We start from the raw sequence: 21,580 nt of genomic DNA on the forward strand, positions 1-21,580 counted from the left end.
ATTGTGAAGTGCACTGACTGCACACTCCTAGATGAACCTTCAAATGCAATGTGGCCATGGCTTCTTTAAATATCCCAGCTGAAAACGCATCATCGATGACATCACCAGACCCACACCTTTTAATTGGTAACACGCAGGGCGAGCTTAATCGGCCCCATTAACATAAAGTCATTCTGTGGAGCGGGATGGAGCCAGCAATGGGCTCGCGACCCGCCATGGTGACCCCCGCACCAGACCCACCCAGATAAACAAACTTCCGGCCTATGTGGTTAGCTCTTTTAGAGAGCTAACAAAGGCACATGAGGCCTCCGCTTGTCAGTACACAAGCAACACCATGAGAGACTGTCATCTTTTGGGGAGTTTTAAATCTATTTTTCCACAGAAAGTTGGAAAAGAGCAACACTTAAATATAGGATTTTTGATTCAAAATGTATCCTCACAAGTTTAAAGGGGGGGGGGGGAAATGCCTGACATAAAAGGTGGTTAAAATACTAAAGAGCTAGACATTGGAGTTGTTTCCCCAAAGACTAAAAACTATAAGCAATGTATTGCCCTGTTTCAGCTATTAATACACACCTCACACCCATAGTTTTGGGAAGTCCCTGGTCTTAGGCGCTCGGCAGGGGTTGTCCCCTTTGGCAGTGAGCACTGGGAAATAAATAGAGAGAAAGATATTCTGACAAAAAGGTTTCTAACTGCACTCCAGCAACCTAACCCTCTTTTCACTCAGACTAAGAAGGTTAGGATGCTGGAGTGCAGTTAGAAATTATTTTTGTTTAAGTCAAGCAAGGTGACCCATTGATGTGGGGTAGCATAGCATGCTCATTATTTTGGTTATTATTACACAAAGACATGGGGGGCGATTTTGTGAATGGGGGCGCGTTGGAGGCGGGACTGCTGCTTGTCAGGTTTTAGTCCCGCCTCCATCAATTTGTGGCCAACCCACGCTATTTTCCCTTGATTGACCTTGTTAAGCCCGCCCAGCGGGCTTAGCAGGCCAATTAAGGGAAAGCCGGTTGCAGAGAACGTCAACGTATGACGTTTCATCTGTGAAGCTGTCAAACAGTGACATTCTCTGCAGTTTGATGAGGTCTTGCATACAAGACCTCATTAACCTTTCTTTTACAGAAATGAGATAGTTGTTGCATCAGAGAATGCAATGGCCATCTCTCACCTGCAAAACGGAGGTGCGAGACTCTCCGCATACAAACCGATTGAAGCCTGCAGGAAGAAACAAAGGTAAGTACACTTTTAAAAACACTTTGCACTTACCTCAGATACTCACCTCCCCACTCTTGCACCCATCACTTACCTTCACACCACACTTTTGCACCCCCCGACCCCTGCAGACCTAGTACTTGCCTCGATCAGCTGACATGTTTTGGAGCCTTCGGAAGCCCACGCTTGTGAGGGCAGAAAGGGAATAATCATTTTTTCTGCCTGTTAACTACCTGTTAACAGGCAGTTAATAGGCTTTAAACCTTTCCTGCCTCCAAGGAGACAGGATCCGGCGCGGGCTGGCTACTCGTCTCCTGGGAAGTTGGCATGGAGGCGGGTTGGGGGCGGGTTGGGCACCTGCCCCAAAATTCTGCCATTTTCCCGGCAATCCCGCCTCCATACCCGCCTCCTCAGGGCAGGCAAAATCACCCCCATGTTGTCTTGATTGAATTAAGTGATAACTGTTGCTCTGTATGTTACTAACTTTCTGAGAAATGAAACAGTTTAATGATTGATTCTGGCCTCATCTCACTAAGGTATGAACAGTTTGCCTACTGAAAGATTGGAAAAGCAAACATGAGGACCTGTTTGAAAGACACAATATCCACTTCAGATCACCGGGGGGTCCTATTGTTACCCTGCTGGACTACACTATCGTATACAGTATAAGTAAACATTGGGCAGTGTGAATGACTCTGGAATGTAAAGGATGTGTGATCCACTTATGGGAATGACTGACACCACTGAACCCAAGAAGATATCTATGGCAGATCTGAATTTGTAACCAAGATGTAGCAATAAATCTAAATGTTTTAATGAAAGTTATCTTTTCATTGGCTGCTACCTTTTCGCCCTCTGTATTCTTTTGCTTTATGTTTCAGGACTGGTGGTTAGAGGTACACATTTTATGTGGACTGAGCGCAGCACTCTCTCCTCATAGCCTAATAGGAAAAATTGTTTCATTCTCGGTACTGACAGTCCTTCGCCTTGATAAGCATATAAATTCACTCTCCAAAAAAGGGATGCTTTTCAAAAGCTTATCATTCTGTCAGGTCGAGCATTTCTGATTAATTCTTTCTATCTGTTACAGAGCAACGAAAGAAGTATTCCAATGCCAATGTTATCACGCAAGAGACTTCACAGTACCATGTGGAGGTAATGCTGTTAATGAATGAAGTGCTACAAGTAATTAGAATATCGAGGGGCTTATCTTTGGGTTGCTTAATGTGAGTTCTTCCAGCCCTAGATACTTACTATTTCAGGCAGTGGGATAATTAATATATATATATATTATAATTCGATGCTACTATTTAGATGCTTAACAACAAAAGTCATAGTTCTTGTCTAGGTGGGAAACTAGGTGGAATTGTGAGTTGTGAGGAGGATGCAAGGAGGCTTCAAGGTGATTTAGACAAGTTGAGTGAGTGGGCAGATACACGGCAGATGCAGTATAACGTGGATAAATGTGAAGTTATCCACTTTGGTAGGAAAAACAGAAAGGCAATGTATTATTTAAATGGTGATAGATTGAGAAATGGTGATGTACATGAAAGGATTGTTACTCGTCCTAGCCCATGTAGGGCTACCCCAGATCAGGCGTATTCCCCAGACGTTCACTCTCAACTAAAGTTAGAGGTAGCCGAATCCAAAAGACGCTTAATTGGGTGTAAAGGTCCAGACTATCTCTCCCTAAAGGAAAGGAACGACCTGAAGATGTTACCGTCCTCCAGATAGCACTTTTAATAAGTTTAGCTAGACTGTAACCTTCCGGATATTATAAGGGTCCGGAAAATTCCTCCAGAATTCTGCAACTCCTCACCAAAGAGTGTACAGAAATTGAGTTCGCGAGTTTGATACAGAAGTACTATGTGAGACAATTCTAAAAAAATATTGATTTATTAAAGAATCGACATGTCATTTACAGCTGGTGATTCAATTGCAATATTAACAGTTCAAAATACAGAAAACTTACAATTCTATTATCAGAGATCCTTATTCTCAAATCTTAACTTCGTTACATTTTTACATTTCTTAGTCTTATTCCAGGATATCCACCAAAATCAAATACAAGTACCTTGATCCCCAAGATACAAAGAGTTGAAGACTAGCAGAGCTTGCCTCTGAAGCCTGAGAATCACTTTGCCCCTTCACAACGAATCTGTCTTCCTATTTGAAAGTCCAATTTTTATACTCTTTTTCAGTGGTATATCCTTTGAAGTTTTCTGCTGATGTAAGCTAATTATCTCTAGTCATTTTTCTGTTGACCTCTTCTATTCTTACAGTTAGATCAGCTTGTAGCAAGCAGACTTGTGTCTCTACCTTTAGGTGTTCAAAACCTATCATAAAAACAATGTGGAGCAAATGTATCTATTTGATGTCATTCTTACAAAGGTCTTCTATTTGTATCTTTTGCATTTAGAACACCTTACTTAGGATGATCTGTGCAATTCTTAATCGCCTCAGCTGGTTGTACCACAGACTCATGTCTCCGTGTTCCATTTGATGTTATTTTTACAAAAGCATATGTTTCTTTATTTTATTTGATTCTTTCCAAAGTCTTGGTTTATAACACTTAAACAGGGTATGCCATTGTGTTCTTTCCAAGGCTTCAGACTTTGAGGAACCACCAACCTTCTACTTCAATAGGGCTATTGATTCAATGTCAACAACTTATCTTATCTCAAAATCCTGTATGCTGTTTACAGCTTTTGATTGTTAAGGCTTCCAGACTTCCAAACCCAGTATGTCGTGTTTTAATAAGGCTTTGTCTTTCATAGAATGGTGCATTTTTCTGAATATGGCATATTCCTTCGCATACAAAGGGACCTGGGTGTCCTTGTACACCAGTCACTGAAAGCAAACATGCAGGTGCAGCAAGCAGTTAGGAAGGCAAATGGTATATTGGCCTTCATTGCAAAAGGATTTGAGTACAGGAGCAAGGATGTCTTACTACAGTTATACAGGGCCTTGGTGAGACCACACCTGGAGTACTGTGTGCAGTTTTGGTCTCCTTACCTAAGAAAGGGTATACTTGCCTTAGAGGAAGGGCAGCGAAGGTTCACCAGACTGATTCCTGGGATGGCAAGACTGTTGTATGAGGAGAGATTGGGTCGACTAGGCCTGTATTCACTGAATGATAGGGATCTCATTGAAATGTATAAAATTCTGACAGGGCTAGACAGACTAGATGAAGGGAGGATGTTTCCCCTGGCTGGGGGCTCTAGAATGAGGGGTCACAGTCTCAGGATACGGGGTAGGATATTTAGGACTGAGATGAGAAATTTCTTCTTGACTCAGAGACTATGGTCCTCAATTTAAATAAAGGAAACTACGATGGTCTGAGGAGCGAGTTGGGTAGGATTGATTGGGGAATGTCACTCAAAGGGTTGACGGTGGATAGGCAATGGCAAACATTCAAAGACCGAATGGATGAACTACAGAATTTGTTCATCCCAGTTTGGCATAAAAATAAAACAAAAAAGGTGACCCAACCGTGGCTAACAAGGGAAATTAGGGATAGCATAAGATCCAAGGAGAGGACATATAAATTGGCCAGAAAATGCAATAATCCTGAGGATTGGGAGCAGTTTAGGATTCAACAAAGGAGGACAAAGGGATTAATTAAGAAAGGGAAAATAGAATAATAGAGTAAGCTTGCAGGGAACATAAAAACTGACTAAAAGCTTTTATAGATATGTGAAGAGAAAAAGATTGGTGAAGCCAAGCGTAGGTCCCTTGCAGTCAGAATCAGGGGAATTTATAATGGGGAACAAAGAAATGGCAGACCAACTAAATACATATTTTGGTTCTGTCTTCACAAAGGAGGACACAAATAACCTCCCAGAGATGCGGGGGAACATAGGGTCTGATGAAAGGGTGGAACTGAAAGAAATCAGTATTTGTAGGGAAATGGTGTTAGGAAAATTGATGGGACTGAAGGCCGATAAATCCGCAGGGCCTGATAATCTACATCCCGGGGTACTTAAGGAAGTGGCCCTAGAAATAGTAGATGCATTGCTGGTCATCTTCCAGAACTCGATAGACTCTGTAACAGTACCCATGGATTGGAGGGTAGCTAATGTTACCCCACTATTCAAAAAAGGTGGTAGAGAAAAAGCGGGGAATTATAGACCGGTAAGCCTGACATCGATAGTGGGGAAAATGCTAGAGTCCATTATAAAAGATGTAATAGCAGAGCACTTGGAAAGCAGTGACAGGATCGGACAAAGTCAACATGGATTTACAAAAGGTAAATCATGCTTGACTAATCTACTGGAATTTTTTGAGGATGTAACTGGTAAAATAGATAGAGAACCAGTGGATGTGGTGTATTTGGACTTTCAGAAGGCTTTCGATAAGGTCCCGCATAAGAGATTAGCGTGCAAAATTAAGGCACATGGGATTGGGGGCAAGGTATTGACTTGGATAGAGAACTGGTTGGCGGATAGAAAGCAAAGAGTTGGAATAAACGGGTCGTTTTCCGAGTGGCAGGCAGTGACTAGTGGGGTACCGCAAGGATCGGTCCTAGGACCCCAGCTGTTCACAATATATATTAATGATCTGGACGAGGGAATTGGATGTAATATCTCCAAATTTGCAGATGACACAAAGCTGGGTAGGAGGGTATGCTGTGAAGAGGATGTCGTGAAACTCCAGTATGATTTGGACAGGTTGAGTGATTGGGCAGAAACATGGCAAATGCACTATAATGTGGATAAATGTGAGGTTATCCACTTTGGTGGCAAAAACAGGAAGGCAGATTATTATTTGAATGGCAATAGATTGAGAGAAGGGGAAGTGCAAAGAGACCTGGGTGTTCTTGTGCACCAGTCGCTGAAGGTAAGCATGCAGATGCAGCAGGCGGTTAAGAAGGCAAATGGTATGTTGGCCTTCGTAGCAAGAGGGTTCGAGTACAGGAACAAGGATGTCTTGCTACAGTTGTACAGGGCCTTGGTGAGACCGCACCTTGAGTATTGTGTGCAGTTTTGGTCGCCTTATCTGAGGAAGGACGTTCTTGCCATGGAAGGAGTGCAGCGAAGATTCACCAGGCTGATACCTGGGATGGCAGGAATGACGTATGAGGAGAGATTGTGTCGATTGGGCTTATACTCACTGGAGTTTAGAAGATTGAGAGGGGATCTCATCGAAACCTATAAAATTCTGTCAGGCCTGGACAGACTAGATGCAGGAAGGATGTTTCTGATGGCCAGGGAGTCCAGAACCAGGGGTCACAGTCTAAGGATAAGGGGTAAGCCATTTAGGACTGAAATGAGGAGGAATTTCTTCACCCAGAGAGTGGTGAACCTGTGGAATTCTCTGCCAGAGAGGGCGGTGGAGGCCAGGTCATTAAATATATTCAAGAAGGAGTTGGATATATTTCTTAAAGCTAAAGGGATCAAGAGATATGGGGAGAAGGCAGGGACAAGGTACTGAATTTGGATGATCAGCCATGATCTCATTGAATGGCGGAGCAGGCTCGAAGGGCCGAATGGCCTACTCCTGCTCCTATCTTCTATGTTTCTATGTTTCACTCAGAGGGTGGTGAACCTGTGGAATACTCTACCACAGAAGGCTATGGAGGCCAAGTCACTGAATATATTTAAGGAGATAGATAGATTTCTAGACACAAAAGGCATCAAGGGGTATGGGGAGAGAGCAGGAATATGGTATTGAGATAGAGGATCAGCCATGATCATATTGAATGGTGGCACAGGCTCGAAGGGCTGAATGGCCTACTCCTGCTCCTATTTTTCTATGTATCTATGTTCCTATGTCAGTAGTGAGTGTGAGAGCTGATGGCTGGCCCAGAGCTGTGTGTATAAGTACAGAGCAGCACTGCCAGAGACCTAGGATTAGGTAGCATCACTACCCCCTCGACTCTTGGCTAGAGATTTGTATATGGTGGGACACGGATAAAGATTGTTAAGGAATAAATACATCATTACTTTTATATGAAATCCAAAATATTATAGCACATAGTAAGAGTCACACATGAAGGTATCTCTCTGCAGTCTCTGGAAAATGGAAAATTCTATTCTATTATCTTAAAAAGCGCGAGAAGGGCAAAATGCTGCAGGTCCTCAGTGAATTAACTTAACTATGTTTGGTTGATCTGTAAGACAAGCTACAAGACAGAGTCCTTTTCATATAGATCTATTGTTTGTTGCTGTTTCCAGCATCTTGCCACATTTGCAATGGACAAGAGCGAGTCCATTGTGACAATAGATGATAGCATCAAGAAACTACTGCAGCTGGACTCAAAGGGGAAGGTGTGGACTCAGGAGATGCTGCTGCAGGTGAATGACAAGGCCATTAGACTGCTGGACTGTGAAAGTCAGGTAAGACTATCCGGGCTTTGGTTTTAAATTGATACAGAAAGTGGCTCCCTTTTAGGATTGTCAGTCACGGTGAATCCGTGCAGAATTCTGGGGCACCAAAGTACACTGTCAAATAGAGTAATGGGTTGAAGCATCCCCCCCACCCTCCAAAATCACTACATTCTCTATCTCAATTAGGATCAGGCTTGGCTCTGATGCCTCCCATGATCAAATTGCCTGCTAACTTTCACTGTCTAGGCTCACGTGTGAGAAATGGTTGTTTGAGTGAGGTGCTGGAGAGCAATCATGCCTGTAAGATCACACCCCAGCAAAAGTCAGCATCTTCAAGAGGGGAGGAGATTTTTTTTGTTTCTTGTAACAAAATAGCTTTGGGTTTATCTTGGGCTGGTTTACAAGTATGGATGTCTTCTGTGCTCCGGCTTTGAGCATACACACAATGTAACATATAATTCACTGCGAATTTTCAAATGCTTTGCCAGCCAGTTACTTCAATGCTAATAAGAACATCTTTACGCAACTGGTGTTAGCATTGGTGCCCTGTTGTGGGCAGTCTGTCCCATCTGCTGTTGAGTTTGTTTTTTTCTAAGCTTTACTTGTTCATTTGTAGTCATGGCTGATTATGATATTGCATAGTTTAGTGGCAGTCCACAGCAATGCAACTTCTTTGTGACTGTTCAGAATAGGTAGGCTGTCTTTCCTGTTCTGTTGTATGCTTTACTCAATCTTCTGTTTGATGTCTCCCCCCCCTCAACATCTATAGGATGAGTTGGAGAACTTTCCACTAAACACAGTGCATCACTGCCAAACTGTACTGAACCAGTCCAAATACCAATCTGTTTTACTGCTCATATGTCAAGACTCAGACCAGCACAAACCCGATATGCATTTCTTCAACTGTGACGAGGTCGGGGTGAGTAACTGTGCAGAGAGGAGCCAACATAGGAGGTGACGGAGCTTCCAGTTATAGCATTTGGTTGATAGTTACGGCACTGTTAAGTAATGTAAATTGTGATTCAATAGTGTATACACAATGGTGATGTTATTCATGTTATTAGTGAAACTTGCTCATAATTTAAAAAGATTTTCCTAGTGGTGATGTGGCAATTTGTTTTGATGCAAAACATGTTGAATAAATTCATTGTGATATGGTAATAGTCATGATTATGAAAAATGGACAGAATAACTGCAATTCCCAAAACACTGGTAAAATTCCTGGAAAATTGTGTAATCAAAGAAATAAAAACTGAAACCCTACATATTCAGTCACCGATGGCCCTAATTATACAGGGGTGCGATTGCACAATTCCATTCCCAAGATGCTGGTAAAAATCCCTAAATCCCATGCAATAAAAACAGAATTTGATTTATTCAGTCACTGTAAACTAACAGTCCTAGTCAAGATATTATCATGTTGCAGGTTGAATTAACACAGTCTGCATGCCAATGAATATTCTAATTAGTTGACCCCACAATTTCCAGCGGGGTCAGCGCCACATTAGGATGGCGGATGGAAGCCCCACCCCACCATACCTCTGGGTGCTTTTGCACTACCAAAATTTCTAGGCTCATATTTCATTTTGTCCTAATTGGCAAATAGTAACAAAAATGTGATACAACAAACTATGGCTTACAATGTGCATATAATTGAGCATGTTTGTATCCTGTTGGTATCTGTACAGTAGCATCTCAACAAATCAGAAATTCCACCATGCCTAAGATATCATGAAACCAAGGTTTCAATCTTGTCACCTGGACATTAACCTGTGTATGAGTATAAGGCTCCAGTTTTCAGTTGTGTCAGCTTTGGCTCAGTTAGAAGCACACTCGCCTCTGAGTCAAGAAGGTTGTGGGTTCAACTCCAGGGACTTGAGCACAAAAATCTAGGCTGACACTCCAGTGAAGTGCTGAGTGAGTGCTGCATTGTCGGAGGTGCTGTCTTTCGGATGAGATACTAAACCGAGGCCCCGTCTGCTCTCTCAGGTGGATGTAAAAGATCCTATGGCACTATTTCGAAGAAGAGCAAGGGAGTTATCCCCAGTGTCCTGGCCAATATTTATCCCTCAATCAACATCACAAAACAGATTATCTGGTCATTATCACATTGCTGTTTGTGGGAGCTTGCTGTAGGCAAATTGACTGCTGTGTTTCTAACAGTACAACAGTGACTGCACTTCAAAAAAAAGTACTTCATTGGCTGTAAAGCACTTTGGGTTGTCTGGTGGTCGTGAAAGGTGCTATATAAATGCAAGTCTTTCGTTTTTCTTTTTTTTTGTCGTTATTTTTCTCCACTACTCACTTGTGTTCCCCTGTGCCTCACATCATTCCTAACGGAGAGAGCTGAAGGGTACAGGAGTAAGAGAGCAGCTGCTCCAAGGGCTCTGGCACTGGTGCACACAACTGCTTTCTTTTAGGTCCATGAGAACGGCTTGGGTGATTTTCTGTCCAATTTCCCCATTGCCTATAGCAAAAAAAAAACATCTCCAGTTAACAGCTGTTCACAGTCCTGTGGGTAAGCTCAGTAATCTTTGACTTCCTACTGCTCATGGTTTTGTGCAGGGGAATCCCAGTACAGCACATGCTGTCTTCCTGGGAACATGTTTGAATGTAACTATAGCTATTGTTCATTTATGTGATTCTTTTTCTCTTCTTTTTGTAGGCTGAGATGATTCATGCGGATGTTGAGAGTGCAATCACCGACTGCAAAGGTGGACAGAAAATGCGACCACAGACCCTGAAGTAAATACATTTAGCACAAGAATTTTAAGAGTGGGTCCAACAATCCACCCCAGCTACCCACTTTCTTGTATTTGTTCGTGGGTGCTGCTGGCAAGGCAACATTCATTGCCCATCCCTAGTTGCTCTGTAAAGGTGGTGGTAGGCCTTCACTTTGAATCATGGCAGTCCTTCTGCGGATAGTGTTCACCATATCCCTCATCCATTATCTCTCCGGAAACATATCGAATTGTCTCTTGAACCCATTTAACCTTCCCCGCTAACTTATTCCACAAAAAAGCTCAGCCTACTTTCCTGTCTTAAACACACAAAGTATTTACAGGGCATGGACTAACTCGAGGTGTGATTGAAACTCACTAAACTGAGAAGCAACTTAACCAAGAATAATTACCGGCCACTGGTTTATGCTTTTCATGGAAACCAGATAGAATTATAAAATGTAATCCCCCAAAATTGGTTTAAATGCTAAAATCTTGTGCAATAAATATAATGCTTGAATCATTTAGTCACCATAAACTTGTGGTCATTGTGATTCTTCACCAACGGAGGATTCAGACCAAATATGTGCCCTTAAAGAAAAAAGGTGGGACTAACAAATTTAGAGCCCCCTGGATGTCTAGGGACATACGGAGTAGGATAAAGAAAACAAGGGAGGCGTATGACAGATACCAAGGGCTAAATACTCCAGAATCTTTAGAGGAGTACAGAAAGTGCAGGGATGCAATTAAAAAGGATATTAGGAAAGCAAAGAGAGAGCATGTAAAATTCTTGGTAAGTAAAATCAAGGAAAACCCAAAGATGTTTTATAAATATATTAAGAGTAAGAGGATAACTAAAGAAAGGGTAGGGCCTATTAGAGATCATGAGGGTAACATGTGTGTGGAGGTGGGAGATGTCGGTAGAGTTCTTAATGAATACTTTGCGCCTGTTTTCACAAAGGAGAGGGGCGAAGCGGGGGGAGAAGTGTGAAATGTTAGATGAAATAAACATAGTGAGAGAGGAAGTATTAAGGGGTTTAGCAGCTTTAAAAGTGGATAAATCCCGAGGCCCGGATGAAATGTATCCAAGGCTGTTAAGCGAAGCAAAAGAGGAAATAGCAGAGGCCCTGACATCATTTTTCAATCCTCTCTGGCTTCAGGTGTGGTGCCGGAGGACTGGAGGACTGCTAATGTGGTGCCCTTGTTTAAAAAGGGAGAAAAGGATAGACCGAGTAATTACAGGCCAGTCAGCCTAACCTCAGTGGTGGGAAAATTATTGGAAAGAATTCTGAAGGACAGGATAAATCTTCATTTAGAAAGACACAGATTAATCAAGGATAGTCAGCACAGATTTGGTAAGGGAAGATCGTGTCTGACAAACTTGATTTAATTTTTTGAGGAGATAACAAGGAGGGTAGATGAGGGTAGTGCGTTTGATGTAGTGTATATGGACTTTAGCAAGGCTTTTGATAAGGTTCCACATGGCAGACTGGTCATGAAGTTAAAAGCCCATGGGATCCAGGGCAAAGTGTCAAGTTGGATTCAAAATTGGCTCGGAGACAGGAAACAGAGGGTAATGGTTGATGGGTGTTTCTGTGACTGGAAGGCTGTTTCCAGTGGGGTTCCGCAGGGCTCAGTACTAGGTCCCTTGCTTTTTGTGGTATATATCAACGATCTAGACTTGAATATGGGGGGTATGATTAAGAAGTTTGCAGATGATATTAAAATCGGCTGTGTGGCTGATACTGAAGAAGGAAGCTGTAGACTGCAGGAAGATATCAATAAATTGGTCAGGTGGGCAGAACAGTGGCAAATGGAATTCAATCCGGAGAAGTGTGAGGTAATGCATTCGGGAAGGGCTAACAAGGAAAGCGAATACACATTAAATGGTAGGACACTGAGTAGTGTAGAGGAACAAAGGGTCCTTGGAGTGCATGTCCACAGATCCCTGAATGTAGCAGGCCAGGTAGATAAGGTGGTTAAGAAGGCATACGGAATGCTTGCCTTTATTAGCCGTGGCATAGAATACAAGAGCAGGGGGGTTATGCTTCAACTGTATAAAACACTAGTTAGGCCTCAGCTAGAGTACTGCATGCAGTTCTGGTCATCACATTACAGGAAAGATGTGATTGCACTAGAGAGGGTACAGAGGAGATTTACAAGGATGTTGCTGGGAGTAGAGAATCTTAGCTATGAGGAAAGACTAGATAGGCTGGTCTGTTTTCCTTGGAACAGAGGAGGCTGAGGGGAGACCTTATTGAGGTGTATAAAATTATGAGGGGCCTAGATAAAGTGGATAGAAAGGACCTATTTCCCTTAGCAGAGGGGTCAAAAACCAGGGGGCACAGATTTAAAGTAATTGGGGGAAGGTTTAGAGGGGATTTGAGGGGAAATTTCTTCACCCAGAGGGTTGTGGGGGTCTGGAACTCACTGCCTGAAAGGGTGGTAGAGGCAGGAACCCTAACCACATTTAAAAAGTACTTGGATGTGCACTTGGGATGCTCTAACCTGCAGGGCTACGGACCAAGAGCTGGGAAGCGGGATTAGGCTGGATAGCTCTTTGTTGGCCAGTGCGGACACGATGGGCCGAAATGGCCTCCTTCTGTGCTGTAACTTTCTATGATTCTATGAACAGAATCAAAACTCCTGACACACTCTTTCTTTCTGCCACAAAATATTGCTTGTGTGCATTTTATATTGGATTAACCAGCCTAGAGGCACAAAACAAATATCTCAATAGGTTCTCAAAGAACATATCCATTGTGGCAATAACTTATTTTTATTTTTTTCTTCCCCTTTCCCACTGCTGTGAAAACAATGTTGAAATAAATCTGGACTGCACATGCATACGTATTCCTACGTCTAAGGATGGGAAGTATAATGCTGTCCTATTACTAGGTTATGCAATGACATTTTAGGATTTATTTTTCTTGCCATATTTTGCAGACGTTTTTCCACAGCAGTGAAGGTGGGTGGATACCCTCTTGCCACAATCCTGATCATTCTGCTGCTGCTCTGACCATCAGGAAGTGGGTGAAAGTGGCACAGCGATGGAGAACAGTGACTCATTTATCAATTGTCCTCTCCCCTCTCTGTGGGAAAGTGACAGACCTTTGCTCAGTACCTGACAACGTGAATCAGAATTGGGAACTTGGCAGGCAGGGAACTGCAGATATGAGCCTATGTCCCTGACACGGTACATTAGAATACCATTGCACAGTGCCAACAGGCCATCTTGCCTTTTTTTTAAAATATTTTCTTGTGGCTAATTCACATTCAGATTTTCTATAGCTGTTTCTGTCACCGCCCCACCCCCCACCCCCCACCCCTTGTAATGAAACTAGCCACTGACAAGATTATTTTCATTTGTTGAGGTCGAACAGTCTTAACCTCAACCGGGTTTTCATTTAATTGCAGTGAGATTCCCAGTCAGCATACCATAACCACGTCTCTCTCACCAGGGTGAATCAAGAGAAAATGAAGAAACAGCGGGAGACGATAATCCCCTCACCCCCTCATAATGTTGCACCTGCCTATCCTCCTGGCAACGTCAAGAGTCGAGCTGCTGCCCTGCCAGCACAAAATGACCAAGGTAAAACAACCTGAGAAATCGGGCTGGTGTAAATAGATGCAATCCAGCATGCTTCTGAAGAACACACTGAACAAGGAGCTCCCGAGCAGCATGCTGATCCTGGGCATCTGTCTGTGTGCATTCGCCTTTGCTTTTTTTAATTGCTTTCCATTGCATAAGCGTGCCGCTGTCGCAGTTTAGAAAAAAAGTAAGGCATTTGTTTTTTTTCCTTTGGATGAGGAAGAATTTGTTGTGTGTGATGACTAACTCTTGGGTGTCGTCCCACAGTGGATTACAGTCGGAGAAGCAGCAGTTCCCAGGAACACGAGGAGTCACCTGAAGTCCTGGCTCAAAAGGTCGAGAAAGACGTGGTAAGTGGTTTGGAATTATTTCTGAAAATGTAAACCCTGCAACTGAGCAAATTGGATATTTGTAATGCCATTTTAGAAACCTGAAGCAGATTTATGGGAGTAAGCTTTCTACTTATTTATCTGTTTATGACCTTTTCAGAAGTTAATGGAAAAATATTAACAACAAGATTTGTTGTTTTTGGGATTAAAAGATCGCACTGTAGGAAATTCATCGTACACCAAATAGTGGGAAGGCGATAGAGGAGCAAATTTGCATAAATATGTGAGAAGTGTTAATATGGGACTTCAATTATCCCACTATAGACTGGGATACTGACAGTATAAAAGTCAAAGAGGGGGAGGAATTCCTGAAATGTATATAACAGAACTTTCTTAATTCATGTATTTCGAGCCCAACGAGGAAGGAGCACTGCTGGATCTAGTTTTGAGGAATGAAGTGGGGCAGGTGCAGCATGTTTCAGTCACGGAGCATTTGGGGGAAAGTAATCAGAATATCATTAGGTTTAGAATAGTTATGGAAAAGGACAAGGAACAATCAAGTGTAAAAATACATAACTGGAGGAGGGCTACATTTCAGTGAGTTACAAAGGGATCTTGCACAGGTGGATTGTAATCAAAAATTGGTAGGCAAAACAGTAATTGAACAATGGGAGGCCTTCAAGGAGGAAATGGCTCGGGTACAGAGCGGACACGTTCCCACAGGGCAGAAAGGAATAGCATCCAAAGCTAGAGCTCCATGGATGTCTAAAGATATAGGGCAAACAATTTTGTGTGTTTTATGCCACTTGTTACCATCAAAATTTTGCGAAAAAACGATGGCCACCACTCTTTCGCCAGCTGGCGGCAGGTCCCATGGCATCAGCCATCTTCTGAGGGCCGGCAGCACTGCCGGTATAAACGATGGCTGTGGGAATTTAAATTAGGGAGAGGATGACGCCAGTCGGTGTGCAATGCTGACTTAACATCACCTCAGCAAACTTGGACTTTAGCGTTGAGTTCAGCGCTGGGTCCTAAGGTCGCCATGAAAACTCAGCGTTCAGCAGACTCAGAGGCATTGTCAGCACTTCTTAAAGGGACACACACATCTTTCAGGGAAGTTTGGATTTAAACTTTTGGACTGTATTTTTTTATTTTATTGAAGTTGTGGCTTGCTGCTGGATGCTTGCAAGGTCTTGGATGGTAAAGGAAGGCCTCTGAGAAGACAGACAATGTTGCAAATACTCAGCAGGTCAGGCAACATCCGTCAAGAGAGAAAGAGAGTTCATGTCTCAGGTTGAGATGCTGCCTGACCTGCTGTGGTAAACCACTGTTTGTATTCCACTGTCTACATGTCTGTACATGCCTCGGCTGACTCCTCCCACGAGTCCAGGTATAAAGGTGACTGCTCCACAGTCCCTCTGTATTCTGGACTGGTCGACCACTCGAGGCACACCTTCATTCTCTTGTTAATAAAAGCCTGTTAGTTACTCGCTTAACCTCAGTCTTTTGAGTAATTGATAGCGCATCAATTTTATTAACAAGATTTTTTATAATGAAGAAGATCCTCACACCAGCATGCCTGGACTTAGACCATCGGGAGGTGGACGCATCCACCAAGTTCGCTCACTGGCTTAAGTGCTTTGAAAAATTCCTGATCGCCTCCGCTGCAACGGTCAAATCGGATGAGGACAAACTGGATGTCCTGATCTCCAAAGTGAACCACCGAGCGTACTCGGTCATCCAGGACGCGACCTCGTACACGGCTGCTCTCAAGCTCCTCAAGGACCAGTACACATGCCCAGTGAACGAGGTGTACGCCAGGCACCTCCTGGGGAGTCGTAAACAACAACCTGGGGAATCGACCGAGGAATACCTTCAGGCACTGTCTGTGCTTGGCCGGGCCTGTGGTTGTAAGGATGTAAAGGCCGCCGTGTACACAGAGGAACTTATCCGGGACGCTTTTGTGGCGGGCCACAGGTCCAATTACACCCGACAGCGACTGTTGGAGCAGAGTGACCTCGACCTCAACAAGGCCTCTGAACTCGCACTATCATTGGACGCAGCCTACCGGGGCATGGATGCCTACTCCTCTGCACCGTGGACGCCGTGAGGAACGACAGCCTGGGACACGGTAGGACCGTCTCATAGCGCCGTGCCACCCCAGCCACATCCCAGCAACGGCCCAACTACCGCAGCAGTGTCCCAAGGCCAGAAATGCTACTTCTGTGGCCAGGCCAAACACCCCAGAGCGCGCTGCCCGGCGAAAAATGCGATCTGCTCGGGCTGCGGGAAGAAGGGACACTACGCCAGCGTCTGCAGGGCCAAAGCCACCCCGAACCCCAGCAGCGCCGCATGTGGGCCGTGCGGGCCGCCATCTTGGGCCTCCCCAGCCATGTGCGAACCACCGGAACAGCAGCCATTTTGGATGCCTCCAGCCACATAGGGATCGTGGACGCCACCATCTTGGACACCAGCCGCCATCTTGGCCCCCAACACCGCCTCATCTGATACCCGCAACGACACACCGACCCCTACGCTGGCCTCCATTACGCTGGACCAAGCGAGACTGCACCAACTGGCCCGGTCCACAATGGACATTAAGGTAAATGGTCATGAAACAATCTGCCTTTTTGACTCTGGGAGCACAGAGAGCTTCATCCACCCTGACACGGTGCGGCGTTGCTCTCTCCCAGTCCTGCCTGCGCACCAGCGGATTTCTATGGCCTCCGAGTCCCAGTCGGCGGACATTGGCGGCTACTGCGTGGTGACACTCTTAGTAGACGGGACTGTGTACGATAATTTTAAACTTCTGGTCCTGCCCCAACTCTGCGCTGCCGTCCTACTGGGGTTAGATTTTCAGTGCCACCTTAAAAGTGTTACGATGGCGTACGGTGGACCCCTCCCCCCACTCACAGTCCGCAGCCAGCAGCTTCCAAATTGCCCACCGCGCACCAGGTGCAACCTCTCCACACTCAGAGTCACCCCCCCCCCACTGTTTGCTAACCTCACCCCCGACTGTAAGCCCATCGCCACAAAGAGCAGGCGATACAGTGCCGGGGACAGGGTTTTCATTAAAACCGAAGTGGAGCGGCTCCTGAAGGAGGGGATTATTGAGGGCAGCACCAGCTCCTGGCGAGCCCAGGTTGTGGTCGTTAAGACCGGCGAGAAGCAACGCCTGGTCATCGACTACAGCCAGACAATAAATCGCTACACCCTGCTGGACGCTTACCCACTCCCCCGCATAGCTGATATGGTCAACCAGATCGCGCAGTACCGCGTCTTCTCGACCATTGACCTGAAATCAGCGTACCACCAGCTCCCTATCCGCCCTGAGGACCGCCAGTATACTGCCTTTGAGGCAAACGGCCGCCTCTATCACTTCCTTAGGGTTCCCTTTGGCGTCACCAACGGGGTCTCCGTCTTCCAAAGGGAGATGGACCGGATGGTCGATCAAAATGCGTTGCAGGCCACTTTCCCATATCTTGGCAATGTGACCATCTGCGGCCATGACTTGCAGGACCATGACGCAAACCTCGAAAAATTCCTCTGCACCGCCCAACTCCTGAACCTGACGTATAACAAGGAGAAGTGCATATTCCACACGACCCGCCTCGCCATCCTTGGCTGTGTTGTGGAACACGGAGTCATCGGTCCCGACCCCGACCGGATGCGTCCCCTTATGGAACTCCCACTGCCCCACTGCCTCAAGGCCCTGAAGAGGTGCCTAGGGTTTTTCTCCTATTACGCCCAGTGGGTCCCCTACTATGCGGACAAGGCCCGTCCGCTGATCAAGTCCACCTCTTTTCCCTTGACGGCAGAGGCCCGCTTAGCCTTCCACCGTATCAAGGAAGACATTGCCAAAGCCACCATGCACGCAGTGGACGAATCCATCCCCTTCCAGGTGGAAAGCGACGCGTCCGACTTTGCCCTGGCCGCTACCCTTAATCGGGCGGGGAGACCCGTGGCCTTCTTTTCACGAACCCTCCAGGGCCCGGAGACCAGACACTCCGCTGTTGAGAAGGAGGCCCAGGCTATTGTGGAGGCTGTGCGTCATTGGAGGCACTACCTGGCCGGAAAACGATTTACCCTGCTCACTGACCAGCGTTCAGTTGCTTTTATGTTTAACAACAAGCAGAGGGGCAAAATCAAAAACGACAAGATCTTGAGGTGGAGAATCGAACTTTCCACCTACAATTACGAGATCTTGTACCGGCCCGGGAAGCTCAATGAACCCCCGGATGCTCTATCGCGTGGCACCTGCACCAGCGCGCAGATCGATAGACTGCGGGCCTTCCACATGACCTCTGCCACCCGGGGGTCACCAGGTTCTTCCACTTCATCAAGGCCCGCAACCTGCCTTACTCCATTGAGGAGGTCAGGACCATGACCAGGAACTGCTAAGTCTGCGCTGAGTGCAAACCGCACTTTTATAGACCAGGCAGGGCTCACCTGATAAAAGCCCTTCGAGCGCCTGAGCGTTGATTTTAAAGGCCTCTCCCCTCCTCCGACCGTAATGTGTACTTCCTCAACATTATTGATGAGTACTCCCGTTTCCTGTTCGCCATCCCCTGCCCGGACATGACCAGTGCCACGGTCATTAAATGTCTGAACGACCTCTTCACCCTGTTCGGTTTCCCCAGCTATATCCATAGCGACCGGGGCTCATCGTTTATGAGCGACGAACTCCGCCAGTACCTGCTCGCTAGAGGTATTGCCACAAGCAGGACCACCAGTTACAACCCCCGGGGGAACGGACAGGTGGAAAGAGAGAATGCAACAGTTTGGAAGGTCGCCCTGCTAGCCTTAAAGTCTAGGGGCCTTCCAACCTCCCGCTGGCAGGATGTGCTCCCCGATGCACTCCACTCTATTCGGTCACTGCTCTGCACTGCCACTAACGCCACCCCTCATGAGAAAATGTTTGTCTTCCCAAGGAAGTCCACATCGGGGACATCGCTACCGCCATGGCTGACGTCCCCAGGGCCGGTCCTACTGAGAAGACACGTGAGGACCCATAAAACGGACCCCCTGGTCGAGAGGGTCGACATCCTCCACGCCAACCCCCAGTATGCTTACATTGCGTACCCGGACGGGCGGGAGGACACAGTCTCCATACGAGACCTTGCACCCTCGGGGGCCCCAGTAACCCACTACCCACTACCACCCCCCCCCACGATCCAATATCCAACCCCAGCAGATGGCACGCCTGGGCCCCGCGACCCGCTCAACACCCACGAGGACTACACACCAGTACCCCAGCCTACGCGGGACTCGACGCCGGAAGCTTCACTACCCCTGCCGTCGCCACGTCGATCACAGCGGCAGACAAGACCTCCAGAGAGACTCCAATACACAAACTTTTAATACACTTCACCCCGCCGGACTCATTTTTAAACAAGGGGTGAATGTGGTAAACCACTGTTTGTATTCCACTGTGTACATGTCTGTACATGCCTTGGCTGACTCCTCCCACGAGTCCAGGTATAAAGGTGACTGCTCCACAGTCCCTCTGTATTCTGGACTGGTCGACCACTCGAGGCACACCTTCATTCTCTTGTTAATAAGAGCCTGTTAGTTACTCGCTTAATCTCAGTCTTTTGAGTTATTGATAGCGCATCATCTGCTGAGTATTTCTAGCATTTTAGGCTTTTATTTCAGATTTACAGTATCCGCTCACAGAGGGAAAAGAAGAACACGGAAGAGAATGACGCAGAAGAGGACAATGCAGAAGGAAGAATGCAACCCAGACAACCCCTTTCTGGCCCGGGATATCTGGGATGGAATGATCCGCCTGCGGTACCAGTGACCATAACCCCAATTCCCTTTTCAACATTAGTCCCACACCTTACCTTCCCTCTGTTACTGACCATCACAGCATCCTCTTGGCCACAATGTTGAAACAAAAGCCATCACAAAACAAACTTTCCAATCCAACTTTATGGGGGGGATTTTATTAATGGGGGCAGGACTGCTGGTTGTCAGGTTTCAGTCCCGCCCCCAACGACGTCCAGCCAACCCACGCTATTTTCCCTTGATTGACCTTGTTAAGCCCACCCTGCGAGCTTAGCAGGCCAATTAAGGGAAAGCCGATGACAGAGAATATCAGCGTATGACATTTCATCTGTCAAATATTTTTGACAGATGAATTGTCATCGTTTGACAGCTTTGAGACGCTGTCAAACACCGACAATCTCTGTTTTTTGGTGAGTCCTTGTACTCAAGACTCACCAAACCTCTTTCCTGAGCAGAAATCAGATGGCTGTTGCATCGGAGAATGCGGCAGCCATTCTGTCATCTCTGCCGTGGAGATGCCAGAGCCTCCGGATCCCAAAGGGTTGAAGCCTGCCGGAAGAAACAAAAGTCAGTAAACTTTTTCTAACACTTTACACTCACCTCCCATACTTACCTCTCCACACTTGCACCCATCACTCACCTCCACAGCACACTTTTCGACCCCTCTCACCCCCGCAGACCCCCTGCTCACCTCGTTGACCCTGGCGGGGTTTCCCGACGTCGGGAAGCCCGCACTTGTGTTGGTAAAATGGAGATAAGCCTCTTAACTGCCTGCAGTTAAGTGGCTGTAATCCCCTTCCCGCCTCGAGGAGACAGGTCCCTGCGCGAGTCAGGGACCCGCCTCCCGGGAAAATGGCATGGAGGCGGGTTGGGAGCGGTTCAGTACCCGCTCCCAGTTTCTGCCATTTTCCCAGCAGTCCCACCTCCCCAGGGCTGGCAAAATTCCCCCCTATATATCTATCCATCCAATATGACGTCAAGAAATCAACTCATCACCCTTATGCATTCCCTTAGTGACTGTCTTGAGTGTGCCTTTTCCTATCCTATTGATGTCACACAGTGCTACCCCAGTGGCTGCAGCATAGCTAGTGGAAGGCTGCTGACTTTCAGTGGGGGACATTGAAAATGGCCTTGCTGGTTGACCTTGAGGAGCTGGTGGCTGGGAGTGTCAAATCAAGTGACGGTGTTTCTTCTTCCTCTTCTTCTTCTTCACTCTCATCTCCCTCTTCTTGGTCAACCACTGGCTCCTGCCAAGATTGGCCAGCACCGTCTCCTCCAAGGAGGTGAGGTGAAGCTAGGAATGGGAGATGTGCCTCATGATTGGTTCAGATTGTTGGTAGATGAGTGATTGGGGATTGTGCATTGAGCAATGTGTGAGGCTAGTGATGCAGTTGGTGTGATTTGGCTTTTGAAGATGCATTCACTGACCTTGACCAGTGGTCTGAGGTCAGGAAGCTTCTTTGGACACTGGAGCCAGGTGGTGGGGGGCGACACTGCTGCCAGTGACGGCCTCGGTGATGTGGTCCCACATTGTTCTTTCTGGAAGGCCTCCTGGCCCCTGTGGGTAGATGACATCTTTTGCAGTGTTGACCCCCTGTACAA

At 46.2% G+C, this 21,580-nt stretch overlaps 1 protein-coding gene across 4 annotated transcripts in view; it reads left to right on the plus strand.

The window, feature by feature from the left end:
- Positions 1–21,580, plus strand: part of eps8l2 (EPS8 signaling adaptor L2) — a 282,983-nt gene that overhangs the window by 190,035 nt on the left and 71,368 nt on the right. For all 4 annotated transcript variants that reach the window (XM_086007782.1, XM_086007781.1, XM_086007783.1 and 1 more), the window contains 6 exons: positions 2,309–2,373; positions 7,395–7,556; positions 8,317–8,466; positions 10,213–10,292; positions 13,729–13,859; positions 14,127–14,209. In XM_086007782.1, the coding sequence (XP_085863908.1) occupies positions 2,309–2,373; positions 7,395–7,556; positions 8,317–8,466; positions 10,213–10,292; positions 13,729–13,859; positions 14,127–14,209 (671 nt within the window). The remainder of the gene's footprint in view (positions 1–2,308; positions 2,374–7,394; positions 7,557–8,316; positions 8,467–10,212; positions 10,293–13,728; positions 13,860–14,126; positions 14,210–21,580) is intronic.

The sequence above is a fragment of the Somniosus microcephalus genome, chromosome 15, assembly GCF_052327205.1.
Source record: "Somniosus microcephalus isolate GS21.2 chromosome 15, FLI_Smic_1.0, whole genome shotgun sequence".
Taxonomy (NCBI): Eukaryota; Metazoa; Chordata; class Chondrichthyes; order Squaliformes; family Somniosidae; genus Somniosus; species Somniosus microcephalus.